A 13991-nucleotide genomic window follows, 5' to 3' on the forward strand; every position below is an offset into this window, starting at 1 on the left:
GAAAAGGTACATGGGGAGAAGTCTGGGGGACAGCAAGCACAAGCTCCAGGGTCCCCTACACACCAAAAAAAAAAAACAAAACAAAACACAGGACATGCTTAATTCCCACGCAATGAGCTGTGACAACAAGTATGAAGGGAAGCTTATTAGAGACCTGGTGCCCAGGGTTTTTAGTGGGGTTTTTGGCCATAGAGGTATCCTCTGCATGGCATTTAGCACGATTCCCGGAAGGAAACCAGGGTCCAGCCTAAGAAAAACTGCATTGTAGAGTTCAGGCAATGTGGGCCCTGCTTATCAATGCATGGTGGGAACCCTCCCCAAATGCAAGTTTGCAAGCTCTCGCCCAGGACCGGCTGTGCACACAGACTTTTCTAAGGGCAGCTGTCAGGGTTGCCATGCCAGCTGTTCTGCACACCTCCCACAGCCCGCTCTTAAAGCCCCCCTCAGGTGGGCAAGGCTGCCCCCCTTTGTACTTTTTCCACCTTGGACCTGCTCCCCATGGCCTCTCCTGCAGGACAGCACCAGCTTTGAAGGGGCCTCTGCCCCTGCCCCGGCCAATGTTCTTCAGTTACTCCTCGAGCTTACAGTGACCCAAGCTTTCTGGCCCTGGGGGTTCCAGAAGGAACACACACCAGCCTGGGCTGGTGGTTGGGCAGACAGGTCAAGTGATGGGTGGGTAGGTGACAGCCCCTGAGGAGGGTGGTGGGGTGGACACAGGGCCTCACAGGGCTGGAGAGAGCCGACACAGGCTGGGGACTGGGACAAAGCAATGGGCAGGTAGTGAGGGGGCCAGCTAGACCAGGACTTCCCAGTGAGTGGGGGGTGGAAAGCAACTGTTCCATCAGGGTGACTCTCTCAGCCTCTCTGGACTCTGTTTCCATCTCTAAGTGGAAGAGTTGGACAGACCCTCTGAGCTGATCCCCTTTCTGCTCTCGAAGGTACTCATGGGCCCTGGGCCCACATGAATCATGGGGAAGGTATGGCTGGACAGGGGGGTGCTATATGGTGTGGAGCCCAAGCCCCCCTTGTGTAATTAGGAAAGGGAGGTAGTGTTCTGCCCTGAAAAGGTGCTGGCCTCTCACCTTCTTTCCTGCACCTGTGGTTGAGTTAAGCCCCACCCTGTTGGAAGAATGTTAGAAATCCAAGGAACAGAAAGGAGCATTCCTTCCACACTCCAGCCCACCTGCAGTCTTTGTGGCAGCCCCAGACATTCCTGAAGCTAAAACCTGCTGGGCCACTATCAGAGACAGGCAGGACCAGAGGGGACAGGATTCCCGGCTTTCACTCAGCCAGCTAACCCAGGGTGAGTCAGCTTCTTGGGCACCATGTATGTGGGAGTCCTGCTGCAGAACACATGGGGGCACCCCGCCTGCCCACGGCCCTGGAGGGCACACCAGGCCTAAGAATCACTGAGACGACTGCTGTAGTTGGGCACTTCTTCCAGCCACACTGCTTCATGAGGGCTCCTGGCGGGACCAATGGGTCTGTCATGGCAGAACCCACAATGGCCAGTAAAAGGTATCTGTTGGTGCATAGGAAATGCTTTACTCATTTAGAGAAGAAACTGCAAGATCAGCTTCATTATTGGGCACCGGCCTTCCATGGCCTGCAGGCTCATCCTGCATATGGCCGGTGCAGGGCAGATGTCCTGTGTTCACCCATCTTGTGCGATAGTTGAGAGACATCGTTCCCTCCCCGCCGGAAACAGATATAGAAGTGGGGTTGGCCAGGTGTGGTATGGTGCGCACACATGAGCAAGAGACAGAGTTCCTGGGTGCCCAGGACAGGGGGAAGGCTTCTCTGGTAAGGAGAAGGAACTGGGAGAGAGAAGGCGACCCAAATCCCAGCCTCCATATCAGAGAATGTTCTGGGCCCAATGCCTCTACTTAGGCAGCCCAGATAGAAGGTATAGAGGCATTCTCCCAACAATCCACCTGCTAACAGGCTGCCAGAAAAAGAAGCAGAGCAGTACGAAGTCCTGGTATGCCCATCGCCCATCATGGATGCTGAGCTGCGTGTCCGTGGTTCAGTGCACAACCCTGATGGATGTGATGTTTGTGCGCCATTTGAAGCAGCATTTAATGTGGGTTACTAGAAGGACTGGGGGCCTGGTGGCACAGCAGTTAAAAGCTTGGCTGCTAACCAAAAGGTCAACAGTTCGAATCCACCAGCCGCTCCTTGGAAACCCTATGGGGCAGTTCTACTCTGTCTTATAGGGCCGCCATGAGTCGGAATTGACTCAGTGGCGATGGGTTTGGTTAGTAGGACTGTCCCCAGCAGGTTTATCAGGCCTGCTTAGAGGAGAGATCCCAACCATCCATCCTACTGGTGGCTTAATCCAAGCCAACTGAATTTGTCCAATATTGTGAATGTCATTGCTATTATTTGTTAACACGTCCTGATTTATTTATGTTAAAACAGCACGTTAAACAAGATATCGCCATTGTCACACGTTAATTCAAACTTGATGTAATCATTCGATGTACACCAGACCACCTGGTCATATTCTGCAAGTTGTTTGTGTCCAGAGGTAAAAATGGCAGTGCTGAGGCATCTGACCTCCTTGTCTAACTTCACAAAAAGGGACAGAAAATCATTATCGGCGTGGTGAACCCAAGGCTAATTCCTGTGACGCAGAGGCCAGCCATGCCTCCACCCTCCAACCAGCCCTACCACGCACAGTCTACTCTGCTGGGTTCCATAATTCGTTGCGCAGAACTCACAGGCCATACGCACAGTTATGAAGTTTATTAGGGAGGTAACAGGTTACAATTCAGGATAAGGAAGGACTCGGTATATAGTTCTACCAGGGCAGCCTCTTATCAGCGGTGCCTGCAAGCACACCTGTCAGGCCCTAGGCCTCCCTGGCCTTAGGCCTCTTGCCCTCTGCCCTGCTTTAGCAAGTGTTACGGAGCTCTTTAGCTCCACCTACAAGTGTCGCAAAGCACCCCACTCCTCAAGAGGCCTCCTGCCCGCAGGTACTCAGCTCTTTCTCCGTGGTTCAGCAAGCCTAGCTCCATCAAGTGCCCAGAGGCACCCCTCACTCTGCCAGCAAGCCTCCTGCCCAGTGGCCCTCAACTTTTTCACTCCGTGGGCCAGGAAGCCCACCAGGCCATCTCCTGCTGGTCTCCTGGTTCTGCTGCCTCTGTTGCTGTCTTTTCTCTGCCACTGGCTTCTTGCCATCTCAGGTGTTATGGCTCTCTTTCTCTGACTCCTGGGTCTAGGAGGGTCTCAGTGCAGGGATCCTGGGCCCAAAAGACACAGTGTGCTCCCATCTGTCCTTGGGTCCCCCCTCTGCTCTGGCATTGGCTGTCTTTTAAGCCTAGTGGAATGGCAAAACTGAACAATCCCCTCGCTACGGTTCCATACACCTAATTTGCATGGTCACACACTCATAGGGTTCCATTCACCTTATTTGCATTAGCAAGCTATCCTATTACCTCGGTGGGCCACAACCACCTCCTTTGCATACCCCACCCAGTCATTTGTTAGGAGTCACAGGACTATGGCTAGAAGGGCCATATTAAGTATTTCACTGCACTACACCAGAGTAACATTGAACTCAGTCTCGAAAGTACTCTTCTCAGAGTCAAACCATGCAGCCCCGTGCCGTTTGTGTTTTTAACACAGAGAGAGAAATTTCCTTCTAAAGCTGGAGCGCTCCCCATAGCAATTTTCATACTTCAAAAAGATGTTTTCTATGAGTAGTAGAGTCAACAGTATTTACTGGCCACATGATCTCCTCAGTATATCAGGTTACACATTCAGTCGGTCGATGTGGTGTCCACCTTGTTGACAGATCCACTGGAACAGTGTGCGGAGATGACTCGTCATCTCGGTTCATATGTTATCAGAGTCAGCAGTTGGTCTGATTGGTGGCTCTGGCAAAAGCCTATATCATGAGGGCCCACGGGTGAGAGCCCTGTCCATCACTGTGAGATGATCTGAGGAGAGAGATAGCATTAACAATAACCTCTCTCCTATCTCCTTTGGGACTTGAGGTGAGGGTTGCCCAAGTGTTCTGTCCTCATATTGAGGCAGTGACCTCTGTGGGGACCCAAGGCTTTTGACCCTGAGTTTCTCACAGAAGAGAAGTCACACCCTGAACACATTTACCGTAGCTTACGATGTCATCCACCTGTACTGAACATTTGAGTGCCTCAATGTTCTTATTGTACTTTCCCTTCCCCCCACCCCCAGCTCCATGGGGTCCCACAGGAGAGAGGTGCTTGAAGGTAGCATCACCTCTCGTTGGAACCACAAACCACCCCCAGGAAGTGTGTTCCAGTGGAAAAAAAAAACAACAGTTGGTGTCTGAGTCATCTACTGCTGCTATAGCAGAAATACCACAAGTGGATGGCTTTAACAAAGAGAAGTTTATTCTCTCACGGTCTAGTAGGTTACAAGTCCAAATTAAGGGCATCGGCTCCAGGGGAAGGCTTTCTCTCTCGGTCGGCTCCGGAGGAAGGCCCTTGTCTTCAGTCTTCCTTATCCTGGTAGAAGAGCTTCTCAGGCACAGGGACCCCGGGTCCAAAGGACGCACTCTGCTCCTGGTGCTGCTTTCTTGGTGGTATGAGGTCTCCAACTCTCTGCTTGCTTCCCTTTCCTTTTATCTTTTGAGAGATAAAAGATGGTGCAGGCCACACCCCTAGGGCAGCTCCTTTACTTTGGATCAGGGAAGTGACCTGAGTGAGGGTAGTGTTACAATCCCACCCTAATCCTCTCAACATAAAATTACAATAACAAAATGGAGGACACCCACACAGTACTGGGAATCATGGCCTAACCTAGTTGATACTCAAATTTTGGGGGGAACATGACTCAATCCATGACAGTTGGACGTACTGAGCTTGGAATTTCTGATCAGGCAACTACCTGGTCCTCCTCCACCCCCTCCAAGTTCAGTATGGCCAAACATGCATGGCAATGTCATACTCCATGTAGATTATCATAGAGTAAGACATCCATACAAGTAGAGGGGACATATGTAGTTTTTTGAGAACAAAGTTTACAACATTACAGTACTCAATTGGTCAGTTAACAAAGTTTACAGTGTGGCTCTCTCTAGCTTGAGGCCTTTTGCCCTGGGGTATTTAGCCTAAATGATTCAGTTTAGTCCTTATTTCTGGGGGACTACCTGAATCGGAATCGACTCGATGGCAGTGGGGTTTTTTTTTTTTTACCTGAAGCAGGCAGTTCCATATAGTTGTGTCTGTCCATGACATCAGAGTATCAGTCTCCTAAGTGTAGCTGACCATGTTCTGGGATTTGCCCAGACCTTTATACTTTCAGAAATAATTAGGACCAAGAATTAAGCCTACGTCCCTCTGTCACCAGGAAGGACCAAAGGCCTTATGTCACAATGAAAGTTCAATGAGGAAATGAAAAGAATTTTAAGTCTTGGGTTTTTAGATACCAGTGCACAGGCATTATCCGTTGTTTCATGAGTTCAGTGGTCGTCATGGCTGTGTGGAAAGGCACCCTGGGGGTTCTTCTCTAGGAGGAAGAGGAAAGCTTTCAGAACTTTCTGAAAGAACAAAGATCATTAATGTTCTTCCCTCCCCCGCGCCTCCTTGGGTGTCAAGATTCAGGTGTATTTCCCTGTTAGCTGTGTGTCCCATTTCATAATCAAAACGGGTTTCAATTATATCCTATTACACCAGGTCTCTTGTCAGGAGCAGTTGTGTACAAACGGGACAGACGTTTTATAGGATAGACAGTTTGAGCAAATATACGGCGCAAATGAGAAATGCCCTTGCAAGGAACTGCTGAACTGAGAGCTCAGACTGCTTGCCTGAGATGGATAGTTCAGGCTGGGGTGGTCTTATCCCCCCCATCAGCTGTTTAAGCCTGTCCATTGAGGTGCTCAATTGCCCCCATGGCTTGGGGGTGATACAGGGCATAAAGAGTTCATTCAAGATCCAGTGGAAGTCTCTGTATAGGATGAGAGGCCCCATATCATTTACCTGCTAAGAATGTCCTGGCCTTTTGGCTCAGGAGTCTGTTCCTGGGCAGGTTTTAGCCTTGGCCAGGGTCTAGTAGGCAGCTCCGCTTTTCTATGCTGCCTGGCGTTTGCTGGTGACAGTGGCGGCCCATGCCTGTAGGCCCAGCCTGGGACAGTGTGTGAATCTCCATGGACTGCCCTCTCTTAAATCCAGGAGGTAGTTTGTTGCACATCTCTTTGTGGTGGAGCAGAAGACGCTTCAGCCTCTGCTGTTAGTTCTCTAGAACGTTCTGTTGGTGAGTGGTTTTTTTCTCTCAGCATAGGGGCCTTTCTGGTGACCATCCACGCAGGTAACAAAAGCTCATCAGGAGCAGAACTGATTTTTATCCAGATGTCTCATCCCCGTAGGGGTTTGCTTTATATGTCAAGTTGTCAGTGGCCAGATCAAATGGCCAGGCTATCAGCTGTAGTCCACGTCCTGGTTCCCGTGTGCGCCACTAAAGCGGCCCTAACTGCAGCAATTGGCTTCAGGGATTGGAGGCCAAAGCTTACCGAAGTGTATATTAATATATCAACATCATCAGTACATACAACAGAGGCTTGTAGGGGCCCTGAAGGGACTTACCCGTAGTCAGCCTTGGGCAAGGGCCTCAATGTGGTGACCTCAGACCCAGAAGTTTTGCTCATCTTGGTTCCAGGCGTTACAGAGATCAGTCACCTATGAACGGGTATCTAAAAACCCAAGACGTACAATTCTTTTCATTTCCTCGAACTTTAATTGTAACACAAGGCCTTTGGTCCTCTCTGGTGACAGAGGGACCTAGGCTTAATCCTCGGTCCTAATTATTTCTGAAAGCATAAAGGTCTGGGCAAAGTTGGCAGAGCCCTGAGTCATTCGTGGAGCCACGCCCCCACCACACCAAGAGCAAGCATGGGTTCAGCCCAGTTGCCCGGTAACAGGGAGGTGGTTTCTCCCATTTTTGTTCTCCTATTTCTCCTCGCTGTTGGCTCTGTGACTGTATTGCTACTTGGTTGTAACACAGGAACAGTTATCAGTGAATTCCTGAGAGGGCTTCTGAGGTCTCTTCAAGGCCACTCAACACAAGTCATCTTAAACGGCCTTTTACTCTTTTTTTTTTTTTTCCTGCTGTTTTAACTCTTACTTTGTACTGGGTGTCACAGGCTGTTTTCAATGCAAGGGACCTGCTTAGCCCCTCCAACTATCTCCAGTCCCGTTGTTGGAGGGCTTTGAGCAATGGCTAGGGGATTGTTCCCCTAGCCCTCAATCCCACGGTCATGCCAGGAGGTAACAACAAAGATAGGGGTGTTGACATTGAGGAGGGCCCTGGTGCATGAAGGCCTCCAGTGCCATCCGAGACAAAATAGTATCATCAGTCCTCATTTCAACACTTTCACTTTCAGCAATACCACCGTTCGTTCTGTGCTGAGTAAAAACCAGTCTCATTTGGGCCGTGCTATCAGCCTGAATTGGGAGGCGTACCCTGAGCGGTGGCTCCAGAATCCCCTGAGCCACAATCAGTGACCCCTGAGATGACAATCACCGTGAGAGTAGATGACATTGTCTGTGACTCTCGAGATATAGTGGGACGATTATCTAAGTACCATTTGTCACTGTCTGCCCAGAGGGAGGCCAGCATTGTCAGCTTCATCATCCCAGGAAGAGTCAACTGACCAGCCCTTGCTTCCCACCACGCCATCATGTCTTTTCTAGCAACCCTGCTCTGCTGCACCAGGCTGTCGACACCCAGGGCTCGCAGTCACCAGCAAAAAACCACACACACGCTGTACCAGTGAGTGGCAAACGTTTACTCACATAGAGAAGAGGCAGAATGAGATCAGCTTCACTAGAGGGTACCGGTCGTCCATGGCCAGCAGGGTCACCCCACATGTGGCCGCTGCAGAGCAGATGTTCTCAATTCATCCATCTCCTTCCATAGTTGAGAGACCCCATTCCCTCCCCGCCAGGAACAGATATAGAAGTAGGGTTGGCCAGGTACCATATGATACCTTGCGTGACAAGAGACAGAGAGCGTTCCTGTGTGCCTGGAACAGGGGGAAGACTTCTCTGATAAGGAGCAGGAACTGAGAGAGAGAGCGACCCAATTCCCAGCCTTCTCAGTGGAGAATGTTCTGGGCCCAAGGCCTTTACTTAGGCAGCCTGGATGGGAGGCATAGAGGCAGACCATTCCCCCACCAGGATCCTTTCCCTACGGAAGCTGGCCCTCAGCCAGCATGCACAGGCCGAACCTGGCGGAAGCACCCACGCCTAACAAGAGCCATAACCCTGTCTCCCCTAGGCACGTAGCCCCTAGGGGAAAATCCTTAGCCTGGCGGAAGCACCCACGCCTAACAAGAGCCATGGCCCTATCTCCCCTAGGCACGTAGCCTCTAGGGGAAAATCCTTGTAGATGGGGAGGGGTGTGTCTGAATCTCCTGGGGCTGCCATACCAGAAGTACCACAGGTGAGGGACTTTAAAGAACTGGAATTTATTGTCTCACACTTTGGAGGCTAGGAATCTGAATTCAGGGCGTCAGCAGGGCTAGACTCTGTCTGCTCTAGGGGAAGATTCTGGTCTCTTTAAGCTTCTATAGCTCTGGGCATTTCTTTCTTTCTTTTTTTTATAGTAAAGCAAAAATTAAAGGCTTTATTTGGCATATATTCAAAGAGGCAAAGGTAGAAAACAGACAAGCATGCTGCCAGAGCCGTGTCTGCCCTAGTCCGAAAAACATAACAGATTCATCAGTATATATTAACATTACAAATGTGTAAAATCATTTAAAGCTTCACTTTTTCACAGGTTGGCTTAAAACTGCCAAATCACCATGATTCAACGTTTATTGTCTTAATAATCATTGCTTCGGATTTCAGTAAAGACAGTCAGGAGGGTCTTCATTGGTCCAACAAATCTTCTATTCACTAAATGCTAATTAAAAATAAATATTAAGAGTGGAAAGTATGTGGGTCTTCTCTTTATGATTTGTCTGTGTGAATGGTTCCCTAAAAGATGTTTTCCAAGATTTTCCTAGCGATTGTCTTTATACCTTGTGTCCTTGTAAATCCAGCTCCAGCTAGGTCACATTCTTTATGCTCAAGAACAGGGAGTAATCGCTCCAATATTATTTTCTAAATCATTCCCTCCTTTTGATCGAGATTGGAGATAACACATTGATGATTAATGCCTGGACTTAGTCAGGCTCCTAGATGGTGGCCATGGCAGGCTCTTTAAACTTTGCATGGAGCTGGTTTTCCATCAGGTACCATCTGGTTCTTCACCAGGATCTTAAGTAACAGTGATGTTCTCATCAGTCGCTTTGCCAAAATGAGCAGAATCGATGTATATCAACATTTCAGCCCAAGGCCTTCTTTTGCTGTTTAAGTGTGTAATACAATAGGAGATATACTATCAGGATGCAGACTAAGAATATTACTATTCCTTGCAATGGTGATCTAACCAATGTACTTATTCCTAATGGTAACCAGCAAAATAAATCTGGTGTTTGTGAGGGTGTTATAATGTGTAACCAAGGAGCTTGCCATCTAATTCTATGTATATCCTGTTCTACTTCTCCTGTGTTATGTATCCAAATGCAGCAAGAGGTATTTGCTACAGCACAGACTACACTTTCTTGGACCAGCAAAAAATCTAAGGCTATTCTATTATCTCATGTCACCTTGGCTTAATGAGGTCAGAGATCGTTGTCGTCTTTCCATCCCATTAGCAACCTCGTCTGCTATTTGACCCATAGTCATTGACAAATTTCTTAAAGATTTCTCCAATTCAACTATACCATAAGTAGGAATTAAAGCTACCAGCCCCACCCTGGAAACCCTGGTGGTTTAGTGTTTAAGTGCTACGGCTGCTAGCGAAAGTCAGCAGTTTGAGCCCACCAGGTGCTCCTTGGAAACTCTATGGGGCAGTTCTACTGTGTCCAGTAAGGTTGCTATGAGTTGGAATCGACTCGACAGCAACGGGTATGGGTAACCCTATCCTGAGTGTTGGGCCAGTGGGCTTTCTTCTGACTCTCGTTTTACAGTGTGTAACAAATGTAACATTACCTTTCCAGGATTTACTAGCGTCATTACTATGAATATCTAAAGGTAATCCTAAAGTTCCCAAAGTGCACTGTCTGGGCATTTCTGGACTTCTTATGGAATCCTCACATGGCATCTGTCTTCCCACTGCATGCGTTTCTCTGTATCTATTCTGCTGTTTTTGTAACACATCACTCAGAAGGGATTAGGTTTAGGACCCACCCTACTTCAGTATGACTCTATTAACAGAATAAAATCCCTATTTCCAAACAGGATCACATTCACAGGTTCAGGGCTTAGGACTTTATGTAACTTTTGGGGGACACAATTCAGTCCATCACAGTCACCATCCAGAGGTCTGTGTATCAAGGCTCAGAGGCATCTGTGTTGGAAGGACTCTTCGTGGCATCAGGGATGCTGGGACTGGTTTTTCACTGGTAAAACACGGGGTGTCTATGTTATAGGCTGTCTGTTGTGATCTGGCCTGCCCCTCCTGAGTGGTGCCAAGTGGGGCACCCCGCACACCCAGGGCCCATATCTCACCGCAGGGCATCTGCTGGTTGGGTGTCTGGGAGGGGACCCAGGATAGGGTGCAGGGCATCTGCTGGTTGGGTGCCTGTTGGGGCCCAGGATAGGGTGCACTCCTGGGTCAGGCTGATTCTGATCCACGTTGGTCTCTGTCGGGATTCGTGGAAGGCTTGCTTTCCTTGTAACAGGGCAACCTTGTAGGTGCAGGCAGTATGCCAGGGAGGTGACAAGCCCTGTCGTCCCACCACCCAGGTGTAAGTGACTGACCAATGTGGCCGGACTGTGACGTGTGGAGAGGATCCCCAAGATGTACTCACTAGAGACGGCCATCCCCAAGTGTGTCCTTACCCCACCCCCTGTAAATGTGATATCATTACGTCAGTGCCGTCCTTGCTGCGTTTGAGTAATTTCAGAAGGACCTGGCCATGGACACGTTGGAGAGCGCTAATGCCAGCAGTAGTAATGAGCCCAGAAAGCCAAGCACCACATGTGCGTTCACAAGGTGGAGGGGTTTGAGGTGGGCAGGCACAGAGAGGCAGACAGACAGCTTGTGCTGGCACTGTGTCCCGGTGACTTCATTCAGGCCTACAGCAGCCCCACGGGGCGGTAGCTGTTCATGGCTGACACACGCCTGCTGTCCAGGAAGTTGCACAGCTTTAGCGTGCACTGCACTTCACCCGCGTACCTGGGTCAGAGCCCTGAGTGCCCATTCTCCCCCCAGGCTACACCCACTGGAAGGGCCAAGTGCTGAACTCGGATGAGCTACACGAGCTGTACGAAGGCCTCAAGCTGAACAATGTGAATAAGTATGACTACGTGCTCACAGGTAAGGGCCCAGAGGGAGTGTGGCACGGGGTGCCTGTGGGCCCAGCTACAGCCAGGGTGGGATGGGGGAAGGGCCCAGGGTACCCTCCAACCCCACTTCACATGCCCTTCAGGGAGGGACTGGAGTGTACCCCCAAAACTCAGTGGCGCCCAAGGAACCATCACACCTTGGTAGCCTTGGGGGTCTGAGGACCACCCTGGGCTATGCCAAGTCACTGCCTCACCTGGGACCATACTACTGTTCCACTACCTGTCAGAGGGGACAGGTGGGGTCTGGGAGGCTGCCCAGGATGGGAAGGGTGGGTGTGAAAGCATACAGGTAGGCAACCCGCTACCACCTATTGCCTTGGTTTCATTTGTAAACTACATACCAAAACCGGTTGCCGTCTTGAGTGAATTCTGACTCGCGGTGACCCCGTGTGTGTCAGAGCAGAGCTGGGCTCCGTGGGGTTTTCGATGGCTGATTTTTTGGAAGTAGATCTCTGGGCCTTTCTTCCGAGGCACCTCTGGGTGGACTTGAACCTCCAACCTTTCAGTTAGCAGCTGAATGCTTAGCTGTTTGTGATACTCGGGGACTCCTCAACTAGACACGTGGTAAAAGTAATACTGATTTGTATTTTTATATCTAGTTGAATGTGACACATGCTTATTATTGAAAATGGAAAGTACGGAAGAAGGAAAAAAATCACTCATACTTCTACCACCCACAGCTTTTTCCTTTCAGTTGAAATGTTACACTCCTTTTGGGACATGTCCCGTTCCCCTCCCAGACTACAGATGGGGTCGTGGTCTTTGCCGGAAGATCTGAGACTGGCCCCAGCACCCCTGGGTGGCATGGTTCTGATGGCCACTTTGCCCTCTTCTGCCGCGGTTGGCTGGTGTGAACCTCCTTCAGGGAAGGGCCTCCCGTGGTTGAGTGTAACTGGGACTCCCCTCGCAGGTTACACCCGGGATGCGTCCTTCCTGGCCATGGTGGTGGACATAGTGCAGGAGCTGAAGCAGCAGAACACCAGCCTCGTGTACGGTAGGTGCTGCCCCGCCCAACCCTGGATTCTACTGCCAGGCATAGTGACCACTTGCGTGCTGCTGTGGGAGAGCCGGAGCCCTGGGATGGGTGGCCCAGCCTCCTCCCTCAGGGCTACCTGCATGTTCCGTCTCCCCCAGCCACAAGCTCTGTGTCTGCTGGGCCCCAAGAACATGGGCCTTCAAAACCCTGGAAGGGGAAGAGGCTTAGATCCGTGTTGGAGGACCTGATGTGATGTCGGTAATCAATGTCAGTGCGTCAAGGCCCTGAAGCTGTGAAGTGTGTAACCACCACTGACCCTAAAGAGAGTGGGGTGGGGATGACACCCTAGAAGAACACACGGCCAGCCAGTGCAGACCCAAGGCCCATGCCAGGCCCATCTGACCTGTAGCCACTGGCCAGCAGCGGTGGTCCCCAGGCATCCCACAGTGACAGGACTCGCTGGGTAAAAGACAGCTCAGTGCCCAATAGTCTGTTCCCCTGGGATCAGGCCTGTGTAATCTGGCTCTCAAGGGTCCCTTAGCAGTTTGTGTGACCCCCCACCCAAGTCCAGGTGGTAATACGAGCACCCGGGTGTGCTCCCCACCACGCACTGTCCTGGCTGTCAGGACGGGGCCACGTCCTGGGTCTGCTGTGTTTGTGCCCTTCCCTCAGAGGCTCTGGTAGCATCGAATCTGCTTTTATCACCTCAGAGAAGGCGTTGCAGTGCCAGCCCCAATTCCATGATTGAGGCTTCTCTCCTGGGGACACAGGACTCGTCCTTAGACCTCGCCAGCCTAATGCATGTCTAAAAAGGGCAGTCTGCCTGTCTATGCTGTGACCGCTGCCAGGAGCGGGCTTGTGAGGGTGGGCAGGCTGGGGGCCAGGCAGGGGGCAGGCTGTGCCTGCCTGGGGAACATGTGGCCATGTTCTTGAGTCACACTCAGGAGAGATGCGCAATTGATAATAAATTCAATAACAGTTAGCCAAAGCACTTTATCCTGCCACATAACAGGATAAAGGATGAGAATAGCAGGCGGCATTTCTCCCCAGGCTTTGAGTTGTGCGTTGATATGTACATGGAATTAAAGAAGCATGTCAGGGGTCTGTTACTTGTCACTGCTGCTTTGCTAATAAAGAGCCTTTGTGTCTCTGCAGTGTGTGACCCGGTGATGGGGGACAAGTGGAATGGCGAAGGCGCCATGGTGAGTGAGTCCATGTGTGCTTAAGTGTGCTGAGTGCAGCTGTTTCTGTTCATCTGAAACCCAGGTGGCTGTTGTGAGCTGCCCTGGACTCAGCCCAGGTCTCAGCCCCGACTCAGCCCTTGACGTGTGGTGGCCGCATGCACAGTGGCTCAGACCGCCGCGATTCATAGCATTTTCACTGGCTGTTTTTCAGAAGTAGGTCGCCAGGCCTTTCTTCCTAACCCATCTTAGTCTGGAAGCTCTGCTGAAACTTGTTCAGCACCGTAGCAACGAGCAAGCCTCCGCTGACAGGCGGGAGGGGCTGTGCTTGAGGAGCATTGGCCGGGAATGGAACCTGGGTTTCCTGAATGGAAGGCAAGAATTCTACCAGGGAACCACCGCCAACCCAGACAGTTCCTCTTGAGTTGACTTAGACACATGTCAGCCGCGTGT

General features: G+C 50.7%; 1 protein-coding gene across 2 annotated transcripts in view; it reads left to right on the forward strand.

Moving 5' to 3' along the window:
- Nucleotides 1-13991, forward strand: part of PDXK (pyridoxal kinase) — a 66266-nt gene that overhangs the window by 25523 nt on the left and 26752 nt on the right. For both annotated transcript variants that reach the window (XM_049874976.1, XM_049874977.1), the window contains exons 3-5: nucleotides 11248-11352; nucleotides 12292-12375; nucleotides 13513-13559. In XM_049874976.1, the coding sequence (XP_049730933.1) occupies nucleotides 11248-11352; nucleotides 12292-12375; nucleotides 13513-13559 (236 nt within the window). The remainder of the gene's footprint in view (nucleotides 1-11247; nucleotides 11353-12291; nucleotides 12376-13512; nucleotides 13560-13991) is intronic.

Source organism: Elephas maximus, chromosome 2 (assembly GCF_024166365.1).
Source record: "Elephas maximus indicus isolate mEleMax1 chromosome 2, mEleMax1 primary haplotype, whole genome shotgun sequence".
Classification (NCBI taxonomy): Eukaryota; Metazoa; Chordata; class Mammalia; order Proboscidea; family Elephantidae; genus Elephas; species Elephas maximus.